This window comes from Falco punctatus, assembly GCF_963210335.1.
Source record: "Falco punctatus genome assembly, chromosome: 16".
NCBI classification, from domain to species: domain Eukaryota; kingdom Metazoa; phylum Chordata; class Aves; order Falconiformes; family Falconidae; genus Falco; species Falco punctatus.
The window spans coordinates 8,129,244-8,146,516 of NC_137596.1; the positions used below are offsets into that span (position 1 = coordinate 8,129,244).

A 17,273-nucleotide genomic window follows, 5' to 3' on the forward strand; every position below is an offset into this window, starting at 1 on the left:
GTCCTCTGAACTGTCAAATTCTCTCAGCTGTGCCAAGAGTAAGATTTGCAGTGAGTCCTGGGTCCTTGGAGCCCTGTATCTCCTCCTGTGTGTCCTAGGCCTTCCCTGCCCCTCCTTTGGCCCCTTCTCTTTCCTGTGTTGCTGTGAGGTTTATTTTGGTGTTGTTGGTTGACCCTGGCTGGACCAATGCTGTTCTAATCACTCTTCTGGACAGGGGAGAGAAAATATAATGAAAATCTAATGAGTTGAGGTAAGGATGGGGAAGATCACTCAGCAATTACTGTAATGGGGAAAACAGGCTGAACTTGAGAAATCATTTCAACTGTTTAGCAGTCAAATCAGAGTAGGAGAATGCAGGAGGGGGCCTGGGAAGCAGGACCACAAGTAACAAACAGTTAGTTGAAAGGAATGTGCTCCAGCTTGTGGGCCACAAGCCCTGTTGATAAGGGACATGAGAAATTACTGAAGGGTATAGAAACAGGGACTAAGTATCAAGTTGAGACTATACAAGGAATAAGGCAGTCGATTTGTCAGCTTGCTCAAGGATGTGGTGCAAGAGCTACTATTGCTGAATTGCTAAATAGCTAGCGTGAGATCTTTGTGGGAGTTGCCACATAGTTATAGCATAAGTAAGTTTTTGGACCAATCAGAATAAGATGTAACAATTGCTCATGTGTATATAATCATGCTATTAGGCTAATTAAGTGACATTTGCTTGCATCAAGCTGCGTCCCGTCTCTCAATCATGGCAAATTGGTGACCATGATGTGATGGGTTTATGAACCGCCTAGCTGAGCGGCATGCTGCGACTCCCGCAGAACTGTTGAATGAGCCGCTGAAAGGAGGCTGGAGCTGGCCAGCAATACATCCCTCCGAAGTAGAGAGGTGAGCTGTGGGAAAGATGTGGAATCAAGCGTCTTCCCCAGAAAGTGACGCATATGGACTAATAAAGGGTCTTCTGATCAGATTCGGGAGTCCGTGCCTCAATCTCCTCAAATGGTGACCCCTATGGTGGTGTTCCGAAGCCTTGGAAGAATAAGGATGGAACTGGTCGATAAAAACAACAGCTCGTGGAAGAGGGCTGCATTCTGGAGGAGACATCTTGGCTGAATGATTGTCTTGCTGGCTGGACCAGGTGGACAACCTATACCCCGGAGATAACACCTGTATGCATCGAGACAGGTGAGCAGCCAAGAAACTTTAGAGATTTTAAATATTTGAAGAAATGTTAAGAAGCTTTAGAAACCTGTACTCATTGAGACAGGCGAGCAGTGAAGAAACTTTAGAGACTTTGAAAGAAATTAAAGCGGTCAGCAGACAATTGTATGATGCTGCTGCAGAGGGGAACTCCACATCGGGAATGCATTTAGCACCTTGGTGGCAAATTCTGACTACTCTTTGCCAAGTGTGGACTGATTCTACTAACAAGTGCTAAACCAGAGGAAGCTGTAAATTCCACTAACAGTATAAGCACTGAACCAGAGGAGGCTGTAAATTGCACTGACAGCGCAACTCTTCTCAATACACTGTCAATGATGGCTATTCTGTCCACACCTCCTCTACCTCCGAAGCTTTTGTCACTGATTGCAGCAACCCCACACCACAAGACCAAGTGCAGGAACAGGACACCTCAGACAATGATTCCATTAACACTGATAAACCTTTTGATCCAGGTCCTATAAATCTGGAAAAGGAGTTAGACTTTTTTCCTCCCTCCCCCAGTGCATTGACTGTATTTTTGGGGAGGGTGAAAGGAGGTCTGAAGGATTGGTGGCAGGAAGGCAAGTGGGAAGCGCTTAAGCAAGGGAATTTGGGAGTTGCTATGGCATGTTCAGTACTTTGTCAGATGAGAGTGGCGGCCTGTGCAATACGAGGCTGTTAAAAAGTTAAGTAAAGCAGTGCGGGAAGGGAGGATTCATAATACATTTGCTATGTCCCTTACTGAAGTGATGACAGAGCCTTATACACTCACACTGCATGATTGGGAGTCATTGCTTTGTATGGTACTAACTCTGATACAGTATATGATGTGGTTATTTGATCTTTGTGAGCTATGTGTAGTGGCCTTGATTGAAAACCATAATCGGGGAAGTGCTGTTAACTATGAGCAGTTGGCTGGAGAAAATAACTGTGCCGATTCTGTGACCCAGGCAAGGTATCCCAGGGACAACTGTTTGGAAATGAAGAGATGGCTATTAAGGCAGTCCAGATGCGGGGGTCTTGCCACAGTCTTGCAGGGTCCTAGGGAGTCATATACTAACTTTATTGATTGGCTTCAGAGTATTTTGCAACAACAAGTCAAGCATGAGGAAGCTCAAGGGTTGCTTTTAAAACAACTAGCTGTGATAATGTCAATGAAAATTGTAAATGGGCAACTTTCACAATCGCAACCCCAACATGTGTCAAATGATTATAACACAGAACTCACAGCAGACTGTAACTCTCAGGCTGAGTTCTGGAATGCAGTGCAGCGCATTTTTGCTTCTCTAATCTCTTCTGTAGAATAGTACACACTCTTAACTTGCTTAGTAAATTAGGCTGCTAGCTTGCTAAAGAAAGTAATACTACAAATACTATTTCTTGTTTTCTGGCTTATTAACAGATGTTGATTCTGTCTGTCATATGTTGCTACAGAACTGAGTTGCAATTGATTTTTATTATTAGCACAGGGACATGAGTGTGAAGACTTCGATAAGATGTGTTACGTGAATCTGAGTGACCATTCTGAATTAAGTCACAAAAGTATACAAAACTTAAAAGCCTTAAACAAAGATCTGCAACAGAGCCAGGGGCGGGATGCCTTTGGTCTCTTCTTACATCTGGGAAACTTTGGGCCGTGGATCAAAGGTGTTACACGATTTATTACAATTGTCTTAACCAGCTTATTGATGTTTGCCTTATATCTCACATGCCTTTTTCCTGTATTCAGCATTTAGTTGATTGTAACATGAATCAGGTCATGGTCACCCAGCTACACACCTTTGCCTTGTCACAATTAACAAGCAAAAACGAGGAGGATAGAGAATGTCTGAAGAGAGATATAGGAGAGGAAGATAGAGAATATTTGACCTAACAAGAGATGAGAGAACAGCTAGGTATTGTGAAGGAGAATAGGAAAGATAAACATGGTTATCTAGTGTTTAATAGGTGTCTGCATGCTTGTAGCGATATATAGCTACGTAACTACATGAATGATTCCTGCCCTGAGCCTGGTGGCGCATACAGCTGCGGTTTGTGTCCGGGCTCAGAGGTGTAAATATGGGCTTCTCTGTTACGGTAAAGTGTCTCTGGTTGCATATATATATATATATATATATAAAGAATGAAGGGAATGACCCCAGAGGTACGTTCAGAGAAAGCATGCTATGTTTCAAACTTTTTGAAAATCTCTGCTGACCATGCGGTGCCTCCCATTGTGTGACATTTTGTGTCAATTGGTGACAAGCAGAAAAAGCACGAAGGTGTATTAGTACGCATGGAAGACCCTCATACCAGGCATTGGTCGAGACCTATGAATTGTTAACTTGGGGGAGAGGTGATGCTTCAGTTTCTGCAAATGAAGGTCCGCGATGGATACCTGCTTGCTGTGTGCGGCCGGAGCTTAGTGTGCCAGATTGTGGGAGCACTGCTGCCGCCAGTCAACCCAACAACTAATGTGTGGCCTCCTTACTGAACCAGTCCTTGTTTGGTGTGCCCTTCCTTGAAACTGATTTGCAGACATTGTTGCAAAAAAGTGAATGTACGTGGGGAATGAAGAATGTTACTGAAAGCCTTGATACTTGGGATAATTGATTACCTCTGTATAATGTTAATCCAAAAGAAGTTGACATTGTTTGCACTTTGAATGTCGATAGCTGTTTTTATGTAGATGCTAGTGTAGTAGGAGGCTATGATGGGACCATATTGCAGTGGTTCTTCTCTTATCCTGAGTAACAGCAGGGAAAGCATTAAAGAGTTAAATCACCTTGTTTGTTAGGCAGTTAAGAATGTGAGTCAAATTTGCCACTGTGACATACAAAACAGAGCAAGTATTGGCTTTTTGTTGTTGGTTCAAGGACATGGCTGTGAGGATTTGGATGGTATGTGCTGCGTGGATTTTAGGCGCCCCATTGCAGCAACATGTTATCAAAATCTGAGAAAATGTCAGCCTTTTTGGCATCCATTCACTCAATTTGCAGTATTGTTTGTTTGCTGTTACCTTGGTTGCTGTCATGTTTGCAAGGGCCCTGCAGAACATGGCAAACCTGGTGCTAGCTGTTCAAAAACAAAAAGGGGAAATCGTAAAATTGTATGGAACAGAGACAGTGGGTTGTTTTGACTTTGATTATGTGCAGTTTTGGCCTTGCTTTGATGATGTGGAGCTGAGATCCTGCAGCAAAGAGTTAAATAACTTTGAGGGAGTATGAGAAGAAACTAGGATGAGACAGAAACAAAGAAGGAATGTGACCTCACCTCTAGAAGATAAGGAAACAGCATGAACAGTAGAGAGTAGCCTATAGTGAACAGCGCTAAGGAAAGTGTTACATGAATTTGTCTGATCACTCAAAAAGCATAGCTCAGCAATTATCAGCACTGTGCAAGAATATGAAGCATGTTACTGAAGGACATGATCCTTTTTCTGACTGGCTTTCAAGTCTTGGGCTAGGGGGCTGGTTACAAACCATAATTAAAGGAGCATTGATGGTATTGACAGTATTATTAGTCTTAGTATTATGTGTTTCTTGTTTGTTTCAATGTTTACAATGAGTGATGAGTAACTAGATCAAATGCATATTTAAAACAAACTATATTTGGACTGCTCAAAAACAAGAAGGGGGAGATGCAGGAGGAGGCCTGGGAAGCAGGACCACACGTAACAGTTAGTTGAAAGGAATGTGCTCCAGCTTGTGGGCCACAAGCCCTGTTGATAAGGGACATGAGAAATTACTGAAGGGTATAGAAACAGGGACTAAGTATCAAGTTGAGACTATACAAGGAATAAGGCAGTCGATTTGTCAGCTTGCTCAAGGATGTGGTGCAAGAGCTACTATTGCTGAATTGCTAAATAGCCAGTGTGAGCTCTTTGCGGGAGTTGCCACATAGTTATAGCATAAGTAAGTTTTTGGACCAATCAGAATAAGATGTAACAATTGCTCATGTGTATATAATCATGCTATTAGGCTAATTAAGTGACATTTGCTTGCATCAAGCTGTGTCCCATCTCTCAATCGTGGCAGAAGAATAAGAACTAAAACCAAATCTTCAAAACATCTTATCCTCAGCCCTCACTTCTGTTGGGCTTAACTTTACTCCCATTTTCCCTGTCTCCCTCCACCCCCAGCATACGGGGAATGACAGTTACAATCAGTTGATGACACATTGTTTCTTCTTCTTCCTCAGCAGGAGGCCTCCTCACACTCTTCCCTGCCTCCAGTGTGAGTCCCTTCCACAGGATGCAGTCCTTCAGGAACAGACTGCTCCAGCATGGGATCCCCATGGTGTCCCAAGTCCTGCCAGGAAATCTGCTCCAGTATGGGGTCCCCTCTCCATGGGTCCCCCGATCCTGTCAGTAAAATGACCATGTAATGCACTATGGAAATTACTGCAGTAATTATAATAAAATAAGATACACTTACTGCATATAATGCATACCCGTGACCAGCTCAGTGGGTTGCTCAAGTGCAATACAGTGCATGTTGGGTGGAGTGATTCCCCCGTGCATCCAGCGCTGCAATAAAGAGAAAGCCTGCTTCTTAATGGTATGTTAGAGTTAAAGGGTTTATTCCCAACATCAGCGAAGGTCCTGCATAAAGCATGTGGTCACCCTGGAACAGTGAAAGGTAAGTTTTTGAAGTGGCTCCAAGAGAGGAGCTGGGCTGCTGAGGCTTTGGTGCATCCTGGTGAACCCGGTGGACACCAGCACCGTGACGGAGGAGGGTGGATGAGCACTGTCACCATTGGCTCGATAGCTGTTTTGCTCAGACAAAGCAAGCTCTGCATGCAGAACATGCACAAGTTACGAGTTACAGATTGCCAGGTATGAATTGGATAAGCTGTGAATTCAAAATCTAATGAATTAAGTGATGACACAGTGAACTCACATGTTAGACTAGTGTGTGTGAAGGGGCTTGAGTCCTTGTTTGCCAGGTGTTTTTCTGTGGTTTCCCTTTGTGTTTTTAAAAGATAGTTGAATTTATTGAGTATGTTGTCCAGTGAATGTGAGAGATTGAAACAGACCTCAACACTGCTCAGTCCAGAAGAGCTTTCCTCTTGCCTTGCATGGTCTGCAGGACAGGATGAGTGCTGTTTACTATTTTGAGCAGCTCCATAGGAAATATTCTTCATCTTTAAGTTAAAAGACCTGCCTTAATGTATAAAATTTTGATGATTTTATTTCTGCAAATGAAACATGGAACATGGTAATCACACCTTTACACATTAATTGTCAGCTGCCGTAGTTAAAAGTTACATGCAGAGCAAATTTGCACTCAGTCTATGTGGGCAGTGTAGCACCTCTGCGGGTTTTTTGTACATGGCTGGTCCAAAGCGGTGTGCTGGTTCTGGTGCATTAGGGTCAGAGTCCCCAACATCTTGCAGGTACAGTATGAGAATGAAGCTGCTCTTCATCCTCCAACACTGCCTTCAGAGAACCACAATCCTCTTGGCGCACCTGCCCAGGCAGGGAACAAGGCCATTCCTGTGAAGAAAAGGGGAGATGGGAGCTGCCCTGCGTGGCTGAACCAGCCAGGGTTCAGGCGCTGCGTTCTCACTCCAGACTTGTTGCAGTCTGAACTCCTCTTGCTATCTGGATCCTCTGAGGTATCCTCCGTTAGTGATGCTTTACTCTGACAGGCGTCCTGCTGTGCATTGCAGCAGTTCAGAGCAAAAAAAATTGATTTTGGAAGCATGTTTTGTACATGAAGTACAAAACAGAAGAGAAGAGGAATATTGCAATACTGAACCGTGGGGTGGAAAAGTATGTTGTGCCCTGTAGTTATAAGCATTACACTCTGCTGTCCATTGTTTCAGAACTGCTTTCCCTCTCATAATTATCTTCAAAAGAGAAAGCTGATCCAAAGTGGGGTTGGGGGGGGGGGGGGGGGGGGCGGGGGCTGTGTGTGTTTTTTTTGTTCCCCCCCCCTTCCCCCCACGAGTGGTTCATCGATTTCCATTTTTAATAATAAAGGTGAATAAACAAAAGAAAAAAAGCATGGCAATATATTACCTAGCATCTGAAATAGAGAGAATGCACGTGTGCTGCAGCACGCTGTTCCTGCACCCACCTGCAGCCAGGGCAGACCAGCTTAGTGCCTGATGCAGCGAGACCTGCAGGTGCTGGATGGCTTGTGGGTGCATATGTAACTCCCTGCTAATCTAGCCTAAATGCTTAAGGTAGGCATTAAGAAACTTGCTCTTTCTACCCCAAAATTTGGGTATCAGAGCACTGTGGACCCTCTTTGCAGCCAGCAAAAGGAACAGGCACCTGGAGAAACATATTATTCTCATCCCAAGAGGTCTCTGACATCAACAGCACTTTAAAAAGCCTTATTTTTTTCTCCCATTTATAAGAACGTGGCCACTTTCAGACACATGCATCAGGATGCGCGAATCCTGTCTTTCAAGCTAAGCTCTTTCACACAGCACATTCAATTTATCCCACCCAACCTCAGCCAGCTTCTCCTCCTCTCCCACTCACAGCTGGTCCTGCAGGCACCCTCGCTTGCTCATGCCTTGGGCTGCTGCCACGGCACTGACAGCAGAGACAGCAAGGAAAGCAGGCAGAGGAAACGAGGAAAGAGCGACTGCCTCTAATACAGAGCAGTCTGGCAGGGGAACCGGGGAAGACGAGCAAAGTGATGGATGATACAGGGCAAAGAAACTGCAGCTCCTCCAGGACTCCCAGGCAGAAGGGAAATAAACCAGCACCATTGATTTAGTTGGAGTTCCTAACAAGCTACCACCAAGGTTTTCTGCTGTTGTGAGATAATATTCCATAGCGAATGGAAAAACAAGCAGCGTTATTGCAAGCAGAAATATGTTTATACTTGTAATGAGCATTTTCCAGCAGGAGGCTTCTGGGACCTGCTGTTTTCCTCCAAATTTTTACTTGATAAAGTAAGGAAATAAATATATTTCAACTAAAGACAATTCAGTGACAATCTAGCAACTGGTTTCCATTTTGGTGTCTTCTGAGGGTATCTAATGACTTTCAATAGGCCATAAAATATTCCTAAAGGAATTCCTGTGGCTTCAGTGAAGCACAGCCAGGACCTTGAGCACTCAAGAAGAAGTAGCCTGAAGGACTACAGCAAAACTCCTCCTTGCCGAGCCCACGTGGGAAGCGGAAGCTGAGAGATCCGTACCTGAAGCGGGGTCCCCAGCTGAGCTCTGGAGCAAGAGGTTTGTTGATGACAATTGTGCCAGTGCCGACAGCCTGGATGGGGATGATGTAGGTGTGGCTGTTTTCTATGAACACCTTCACCTCATCCTTGAATTTCTCAGCATTGTCCAAGTTTGCTATGACGGCCACAGACACCTTGCTCTCAGGGGGGATCACTCCTTTACTGTGTTCAATCCTCCAGCACGAGCATTTGCCAGCCTGTAAGATGAGCCAAAGAGTAACTTAGGATGGAAACCATGGACCCTGGTCTCTTGTGGGATGCAGAAAGGACTAAAGAGACAAGGGTAAAACCATAAAGGCTTAATTTCCCTAACTCTAAGCTGCAGTGCCTGGTAACAGCACCCGTGCAGGAGCTCATACAGCCTCTATTTTACCCTCCCTCAACAGACTCACTTCGTTAACCCAGCTTTGTCTGACCCAAGGGATGCTCACCCCCAGGAGAATGCTATTGTCCCTCCAGCCTCCCTCTTGGAGCACACACCAAGGGAAGCTACTTTATATCCCCTGGCTTCCCGACAACGGTGGCCGGCTCTGCCATAAAGGCTCAAGGCCAGAGGAAGTCAGGACTGCTCCAGTCCCCCCGCAGCAGCCACACGGCTGGGGAATACTGCTGAGACCCTGAAGAATAACTCTGCAAAAGCAGCTGATCAAAACCCCGAAGTCTTCTTTTCCAAGAGTCAGGTAGCGCTTCCCAACAGCCCCTGAAGGGATGAAGCACTCTGGTTCCCACTGATCATCACCCGCAGTGAGGTGCCCCAAGGCCCTCTGCTTTGGCAAAGTCAGCTGTAAATGTTCATAGCAGGGCAGTAAAACAATAAGCAGAAAGAAAACCACAAGACATGCCCTGTGGGCATGGCCTGGGCTTCCCAAGCACTCTTTTCCTCCAGTTCCTTGGGCCTCCCTCTACAGATGATGCAATAAAGGTGCTGGACCCTTCCAGCCCATCCAAAGCCACATGCACAAGGTGCAAGCTTGCAGAAGAAAAATGCACGCAATGCTCCCTGGCCAGCAGGAAATGCACTGGGAGGCAGACACATGGCTTCGAAGTGTCCACCACAGTGTCAGTGCGACATGCATTGCAGTTCAATGCTGTGTTTGGGACAACAGGCACCACTCATCCAAAAATCTACAGTATTGTAAGAGAAGAGGGTTTGTTTCCCTATTTTATTTTTTTTAAAATAGAAAACACCAGTGTGCTTGGAGGCTTGACATGATGAAAGCAAGTGCTCGATCCAGGTGAAGTTAACTCGTGTTTCTGTCCATCAGGCTGGCAGCACTGAGCTCTAACAGGACACCAGCCAGCCCAAGGGAGAAGAGCAAACCAAGCAGCACTTCAAAGTCATGGGAAGCATTTAAAATACCCCCAAAAATAACCTCTGCTGACAAGGTTAAGGCTAGCTGAAAGTCAGGGAAGCAATAATTTGCTGAGCATTCAAGGTCCCAGCAGCAAGCGTAGGTGCCCCAGCTATGATAACTCCTTAGGCTGGCTGTGCCCTCCGTGTAGAGCAGGTCAGGGCTGCATGCCTGCATCCCATAATGGAGCATGCCAAAGGCATCAAAACGTTTCTAAGCACTGGCAAAACTAATACGCTCAGCTCCATTTAATTTGTCCTCTAGGGCTTCAAAAGGAAGTCTTAAAAAAATAAAAAGAAGCAAAAATCAAGATGAGACTTGGATGGAGGCAGGTGGCTGGCACAGGGTAAACACTGGGGCCCTCACTGACCACGCAGGAGTTCCACCAACCCTCCCCTGTGGTCCCTGAAGCCCACGCGCAGCTGGTCGCTGGCCTCGGGTGCATCGGCTGCGCTGCCGCCAGCCAAGGGCTAACCAGCCAGCACATTCACACTGAGACAGTGGGCATTAGGTTTTCACTGACATTAATGTACAACTCTTCCTCCGATTCACGCTGACACAGGGTAGCTTGCTTCAAAAGGAGACCCGATAGCTCTGCTCCAGAGGTGAATCTGCAAGTCTGTTATCTGCCAAAGCCCATTTATCACAGCTTGGCAACAAGCCGGGCAGTAAATTGTACCCAAGGAACTATTACTGAGGAATAATGACAGGCTGTCTTGATGGAGCCAGACTCTCAGTGTCCCAGGGTGACCCAGCGCAGACCCACCGTGCCCTGCCAGGCCAACAGCCCACTCCGGAGGAGCACAATTTGCATTGTTCCTCATTGTTTCCATTAGCATTTGGGATGGGTCCAAGGGGCAGCACAGTGCACCACTGGAGACCTGCCAGGACCAAAAGGCTCTGCTGGACCAGCTCCGCTCAGGTTTTTAGGTCAGCTTCTGCCTACACCAGTCCAGGCTGTGTCCCAGAGACAAGAAATCCATTCCCCAGCTCTGAAGACCAAAACCTAACTTCTGATAACATCCCTGCTCCTTGCTTAGGCTTGAATGCTCCAGAACACGATGCAATAGCTGCACGTGCTGGGCAGACAAAGGCAGCGGCTATTTCTGTCCCTGCAGGAGCTTGCACCGCTGGACGCCAGATCCGAGCGCCAGGCAAGGACTGGCATCAACCGCTTCGAGAAGTTCAGCGCTGAGACCGTTAGCTTCTCCCGGGACAGACTTTCACTGTGAATAAGAGCTGCCAAAGCTGGTTTCTAGCAGACATCAGCATGCATCAGAGATGGATGGCTAAAGGGGTGGTTGCTTTAAGGGATGACTGAGAGGCGACCACACTGCCATCTTGAAGTTACTTAAAGCTAGTTAATTGAAGTGATCTGGTCATTCTGGCCTTGCACGAGTGAAAGAAGCAACAGAACTCAACATTAAAAATGCAGCTGTACTTACCAAGCCATAGCTCTAGCGAGACAACGCTCACACCCGGTCAGGCGGATCCACCGCGCCTTGCGGAGGTCATGCATGAAGGGGAAATAACCCCCTGCCACATCGGCTGTGCACTGTGCCTTGTCCCAGGTGGCTTAGCTGTCCTAAGGGGCAGGAACCGGTGTTCTTCATTAGCAAAGTTACTCTTCATCCGCACAAACTGCCAGTGGCAGAAAGAGCCCAGAAGCACCCTGAGGCCCACAGGGCGGGGATCAGAGCACTCCCACCAGCAACCAGCCTCCTCCTGGCACCTCGGCACCAGCATCTCCTCGGCAAAAGCAGGGGCACTACTTTGGTTGAGCCTCTGCCCCAGAGCACCATCAAGGAGATGTTTTATGAAATCAAGGCAGAGCCTTTAAAGCCAGTAAAAAAAAAAAAAAAAAAAAAAAAAAAAAAGAGAGAGAGAGAGAGAGAGAAATAGAAGTGTGGCACTCACTGCCACTGACAACAGAGCCTAATTTGTCACCCTTGGTTCAGCTAACAGCAGGCTGCTCAGTGAGCTGATGAAATTTGTCTCCATTTGTGTCCCCTGGCCATTGCTCAGCCCTCCAGATCCCATCTGCCCTCCCCTCTGGGCTGGGGAGACCAGTGCCACCACTCTGCACACAGGGGCTCTCCAGCCAGGACATGGCCACAGCTTGGCCAGCTGCTGCCAAGTGCAATATTTAATAACCAAAATCCTCCTGCTTTGCCTTTGGGAAGAGAGCTCAGCTGAGTCACTCTTGCTTGTAGCAGCATAACTGCCTTGAAGACTTCTATCCTTCTTTAATGCTGTGGGCCAGCAGGTGCAGCACAGCACGACAAGTTTCTTTTTCCTAGATGAGCAGAATAACAATTTCTTTGATTACTGAAACACAGCAATTTTGAAAGACCATGAACTCGTATAAGATACCGGACACGATAAAACCCAAACTCTTCCTTGGGGCCAAGTTTCAGGCACCTTTTCCAAGGTCTCCTCCAAACCTTTAGCTCCCTACAGATCTGGCAAAACCAAACCGGGTGGAAATCAGAAACTGGTACTGCTGTATAAGCAACACAGCCTTTAAACCCAAACCAAGGGTTTAATTCTAAAGGTCAGCTGTTGGAGCACCATGAGGCTCTGGTGGGACAGCTCTGGAAAGAGTTAAGCCTATCCATCTTCAAAACTTCTGCTCACCTTGGAAGAGGCCACATATGCAGGGCTAGCGCTGCCCGTACCCTGGAAGGCTAATTTAACCCTAATTTCTAAATAGCACTGCAGATACCATTTGAAGGGCACAGCACTGTCTGCCTCTGTCTCACTATGAGCAAACACTGACCCGCTGGCTAATTATTCAGCTGCTTTGGGGGTGGTGGTGGGAGTAATTTGCAGTAGATTTAAAAACCACCCTCTTGCCAATTCAAGTCTGCTCAGACTTCAGTGAGAGCAGCTGGGGAGAACTGCAGTCAATGCTGACATGCTCTTCAAAGCCTTCACTGCCCGCAGTCTGCACGGTTTGCTCAGAGAGCAACAGAATCGTCCGTCAGCCAGAACAAGGAACAGAACCACTAAAGCAGCATCCCCTCATCGGCACTGGTTTTAAGTTTATCTCCTCCGTGTTTTGCTGTCTCTCCATATGGCTGTTTTGTTAATAAAGGCAGTGTTGCCAAAAGCTTGAGGTAATAAACAATTAAATTAGTAAATGAAAAAAATTGCGTGCTAGAGGGGAGAAGCCAGTATGGGAATGGGAACTGCGTGTTCTGCCCTTGCTTACACCACACCTGACCAAGAGCCTTTATACATTGCCTGAAAAATCAGTTATCTGCTGTGAATCCCAGTGACAAGATAAATAGTTACAGCTTTTTTTCTTTTTTTAAAAAACAAACAAAACTTGGTCTCTTCTTCAAGGTCAGCTCCAGTTGAATGTGGCAGCAGCGCATCCCTGGGAACGCCGAAGGGGATCTGCATTGAGCCACCAGGCACCCTCCTGAAGACGATGCAGCTGGCTGTACAACCACTGCTGGAAACCAGGCAGCAGCGAGCTTCACCTGGAGCACAGGGCTCTGGATCAGGGAGGTCAGGAACCAGGCTGAAGGAGACAGGACCCTGCATTACGACTGTCATGAGAAGAGGAAATCCCAGGGAAGGTCTTCTGCCTCCTCCCTCATTACAAGGCACTGGGAAACCATTTGCGCCCTGTGGCAGCACATAACAGACCCAGCACGGGGGTTATGCAGGCAGAAAAAAGCTGCCACTGATTAAGAAACCTTACACCCTAGGCCTGTCTTTTCTTTCCTGATCACAGAGACGTGACATGCAGCTGCCTTCTGTGATGCCAAGAGATGTCAACCTTAGCAGCCACATAAAAGATCTCCGAGAAGACAGCATGACAAAGAAAAAGTAGGAAATGATCTAAAAATGATGCTTTTTCCTTTCTGCAGGGAGAGCAAACACTTCCATCAGTCCATAACAAGCCTTTGGCACTTGTCAATATGGCAAAAATCAGGCACTTAGGGAGGCAGGAAAAGAAGATGACAGTGGAGCAAGGAGGAGAAACAGCCACTTTTGTCAGCAGGTTACATCAGCCTTCAGCTAAGCTGCAACAGCTTCTTCATGTTGACCCATTCCTCCAGTCTTTTTTTACCCAAGACAGACACAAATCCTCCCCTTGCTGGATCCAGAGGATTCCCTAACAGGCTGGGCTGCCTGGCAGCTGGGAAAGAAATCTGACAGGGAAAAACACACCCGACAGACACAGGATTTGACAGTGTGAGCACAGGACAACACACTGGTCCCAAGGGTCGCAGATCTGCAGACACCCTGGCAAGCAGGGATAAGCCAACTGAGGACGCAGGTATGCAGTCCCTACACCCCTCTTCCAACCCAAAAAGCCCCATCTCAACAGACAGATTTGGCGGGTTTGTATTTATTTTCTTCTGGTGGAAGAGATGCTCCCTGCTGCTCCCTGCAACTGAGAATAGAACAGACACAACTCACCCAGCAGAGAGGAGAGGGGTACAGGGAAGCTGGTGCCTGAGGGGAACTGCAAGTAATTCCTGAAGTCACTATCCCAAAGTGAAGTTCACCACAAATCATCCTGGCTTGCTCAGGTAATGATCTTGTCTCCCCCAAAGTGAGCAGCAAGCTTGCCTTAACAGGAAGAGCAATTTTCACTCGACGGTTAGTACCATCGAGGTGGCAGCACGGCCATCTGCATTACAGCATTTTCCTTTTCTGTTTCAAACAAGACACCAGCCTTTCGTTTGTCCAGTTGCTGCCCCTTAAATTAACGTCATTCAGTTTGTCAAGCTGCCGGTCAGTGAGGATAACATTCCTGATGCAACGCTGCTGTGAAAATTTCAGTCAATAACTCGCTCTTTCAAGTGGAGACCATGATCTCTGAGCCTCACAGCCATCGTTTGCAGATTGGCCAACAAATGGGAGACAGGGAAATGATGGCTCACCACCCTGCAGCAACCTCCAAGCAGGAATCAGAGCAGCGGCTTTGGCGCTTTACAGGACACAAGGCTTGGGTTCAGGGACACGGGGGAATGAAGGATGCCCGTGTCACCCATCAGCAGGGCTAAGGCACAGCCCAGCCTGCTCCGCTCTCAGATGTACACATGTGCGTCACCCTGACACCCGACTGCATCTCAGGCTTTATCTCCACAATTATTCAGTCCCCTCTGCTTCCCATCAGGGAGCTGCCAGGCAGCGTAAGGCAGCCAAGGGCAAAACTTCAACTGGGGCAGCAAAAGAGCAGCGAGCAGGCAGCTGCTGAGGGCCAGGGCGCAGTTCGGGCACGTCTCACCCACGCACCACGCTGCTCCCATCAAGCCTCAGCAGCACCGTGCCCACAGTCTGTCTGAAGAACCTTTGGTGAAGCGGCTGATGGAGCAGGTTCCCAGGACCTGCCTCCTGGCACATCTTCATGAGAGCAGCAGCTGCCCTGAAAAGCAGAGATGCTCACCATGGGAGAACTCGGCCCCGTGGAGTCAGCAGGGGGGATCATCACACACACACAGTCACAGAGCGGCTGGGGCTGGCGAGACCTCTGGAGATCATCTGGTCCAAGCCACTGCTCAAGCAGAGCCCATCTTTATTGCAGGGAAAGAAACCATCCCTGAGCCGCCTCGTATTACTGCTCTAGTGATCAATCAGCCCCAGGATTGGCAGAGATGGCGGTGAAGCACGACAGGCTTTATTGCCCAGTCCCATGGGTTAGGGCCCTGAGGCAACGGAGGGGCAGATGTACCCTGCAAGCCCCCCGGCTACACCGCGAGCTGCCCGGGGAGGAGGGAAGGCATTGCACTGGGACAGCAGGACCTGAACAGCTCTGCAGGTCACTGCCTGCTACAGGCATGCAAAACCCATCATTTCAACACCAGTACCAGCCATCCCTGGTGGCTTGCTCTCACCACAGATGGAAAGCAGGTTTTCATGGTGGATTCAAAGAAAGCTGCCTTGGGAATCCCTCCCCAACTTGGGGGTTACCTTTGTCCCCCAAACAGCTGGAAAAGCAGCAAGGGAGAAATTTGCCCCCCTCCTCCTTGGCCCAGGAGGTTGAGCCTGGCCTCTCGCACGCTGCCTGATGCTTTACCCACAGACCCAACCTAGCCCACAGAGCCAGGCCTGGGTGAACCAGCTCCACAAATCCAACCCACCTAGCGTGGAGCAGAACAAACCTCCTCCCAACCCTGTTTTTAAGCCCCTCACAGATCCCACCTCCAGTGAGCAGCACATCCCACCCAGCCTCCACATGGAGCCCTCCCTGGCTGCACCAGCCCTGCCCCTCCTGCCAGGGCAGCGACCCAACCTCCTCCTGCCATGCAGCTTGTCAGCTGCGGCCTCCATCAGTTAAACAGCCTTTCCCTGCGGCTGGCCCCCAGAGATGCTCTGCAACGCGACGGAGCCCACAGACTCTGTAGCTACACAACCCTTACCGTTCTGTGTTTGTGCAACGCCACAGCTGGTTGGGCCCCCAGCAGGTGTGAAACTCACCTCACCACAAGCAGGTTGAGGACAAACTTCACACCCCAGACTCTGTCACAAACAGCAGTTTGACACAAAGCAAATGCAGACCTAATGGGGAAAGTGTCGGGAAATCCATGCCCTTCCAGGAGCAAAGGGCCACAGGGGCCTCTTGATCTCAGAGCTCCAAAGACACAACTCTCCGTTAAATACCGTCCAAAAAACAAAGGGAAAACTTGCAAAGATGATCCAGACTCATTTCTGCACAAACGTCTATGCAAGCTGTCTGTTTTACTGAGGGGTGCCCCAGCTAAAACTGCCCCCAGAGCCAGGCTCCTCTCGCTGCGTTTGGACAGAATATCTTGCTTTCTCTCCGAGACAGCAGTATGGAAACATTGCATGTAAAAATCAGGCCACAGGCTGCTACAGACCAGACAATTTTCATTGGGAAATAGCCCCACAGATACTTACCATCTTTACACAGAAGGATGCAGGGATGACAGCCTGATTGGAGAGGTGGAGAGTTTTGGACGCATCTTGTAGAACTTCAATACTGCCGAAATTTATCTCACTCGGATGCACGTAGACAATCGGTCCTTCTCCAACGCTTACTAAACAGACATTCTGCTCCAGGAAGCAGGTAGGAAACAAAAAAGAAAAGCAGGGGAAGTTAAAAAATACGAGACAGCTATAAGGGTCCTCCTCAACGGGGCGATAAGTATGGCTGTTGGAAGTTTTCAGTGTTGCAAGGCTCAAACAGAAGGCCTGGGGCAAGTGCAGGCTCGGGAGTGATCCCATCTGAAAGCCTCAAGCTCCCGTTCTCAGGGGACAGAGAAACCCTGGGTCCCACGCTTTCCTTTCCAGACCTCCTCCACAGTTAGCTCTCCTTTCTCTGCCTTGTGCCTGCTCCCGCTCCTTCTGCCGCTCAGCCTTGCCCCAAACCTCCCTGATCGCTGCTGCTGCACAGCGACACTTGGACAGTTACTTCTTTGACATTCCCAAAAATGCACCTCTGAAAACCAGCACAAGCCAGAAGTGAATCAGGCTCTTCAGAGCAGAGATTGTGCAAGTTACTTGCCTCTGATGTGTGCCTAGGTGTATTCCTGGTATGACATGAATAACAGGCATT

The 17,273-nt window shown here is 48.0% G+C and overlaps 1 protein-coding gene across 2 annotated transcripts in view; it reads right to left on the reverse strand.

Annotated features, from left to right (window-relative positions):
* Positions 1-17,273, reverse strand: part of LOC308054125 (hydrocephalus-inducing protein homolog) — a 107,190-nt gene that overhangs the window by 77,587 nt on the left and 12,330 nt on the right. The window contains exons 7-10 of one of the 2 annotated variants that reach the window (XM_080366409.1): positions 16,616-16,768; positions 8,343-8,578; positions 5,616-5,707; positions 5,276-5,542 (exon numbers count right to left, since the gene is read on the reverse strand). In XM_080366409.1, coding sequence (XP_080222535.1) covers positions 5,376-5,542; positions 5,616-5,707; positions 8,343-8,578; positions 16,616-16,768 — 648 coding nt within the window. In that variant the 3' untranslated portion in view covers positions 5,276-5,375. Of the gene's footprint in view, positions 1-5,275; positions 5,543-5,615; positions 5,708-8,342; positions 8,579-16,615; positions 16,769-17,273 lie in introns of those variants that run through there. The other variant, XM_080366410.1, reaches the window with a different exon arrangement.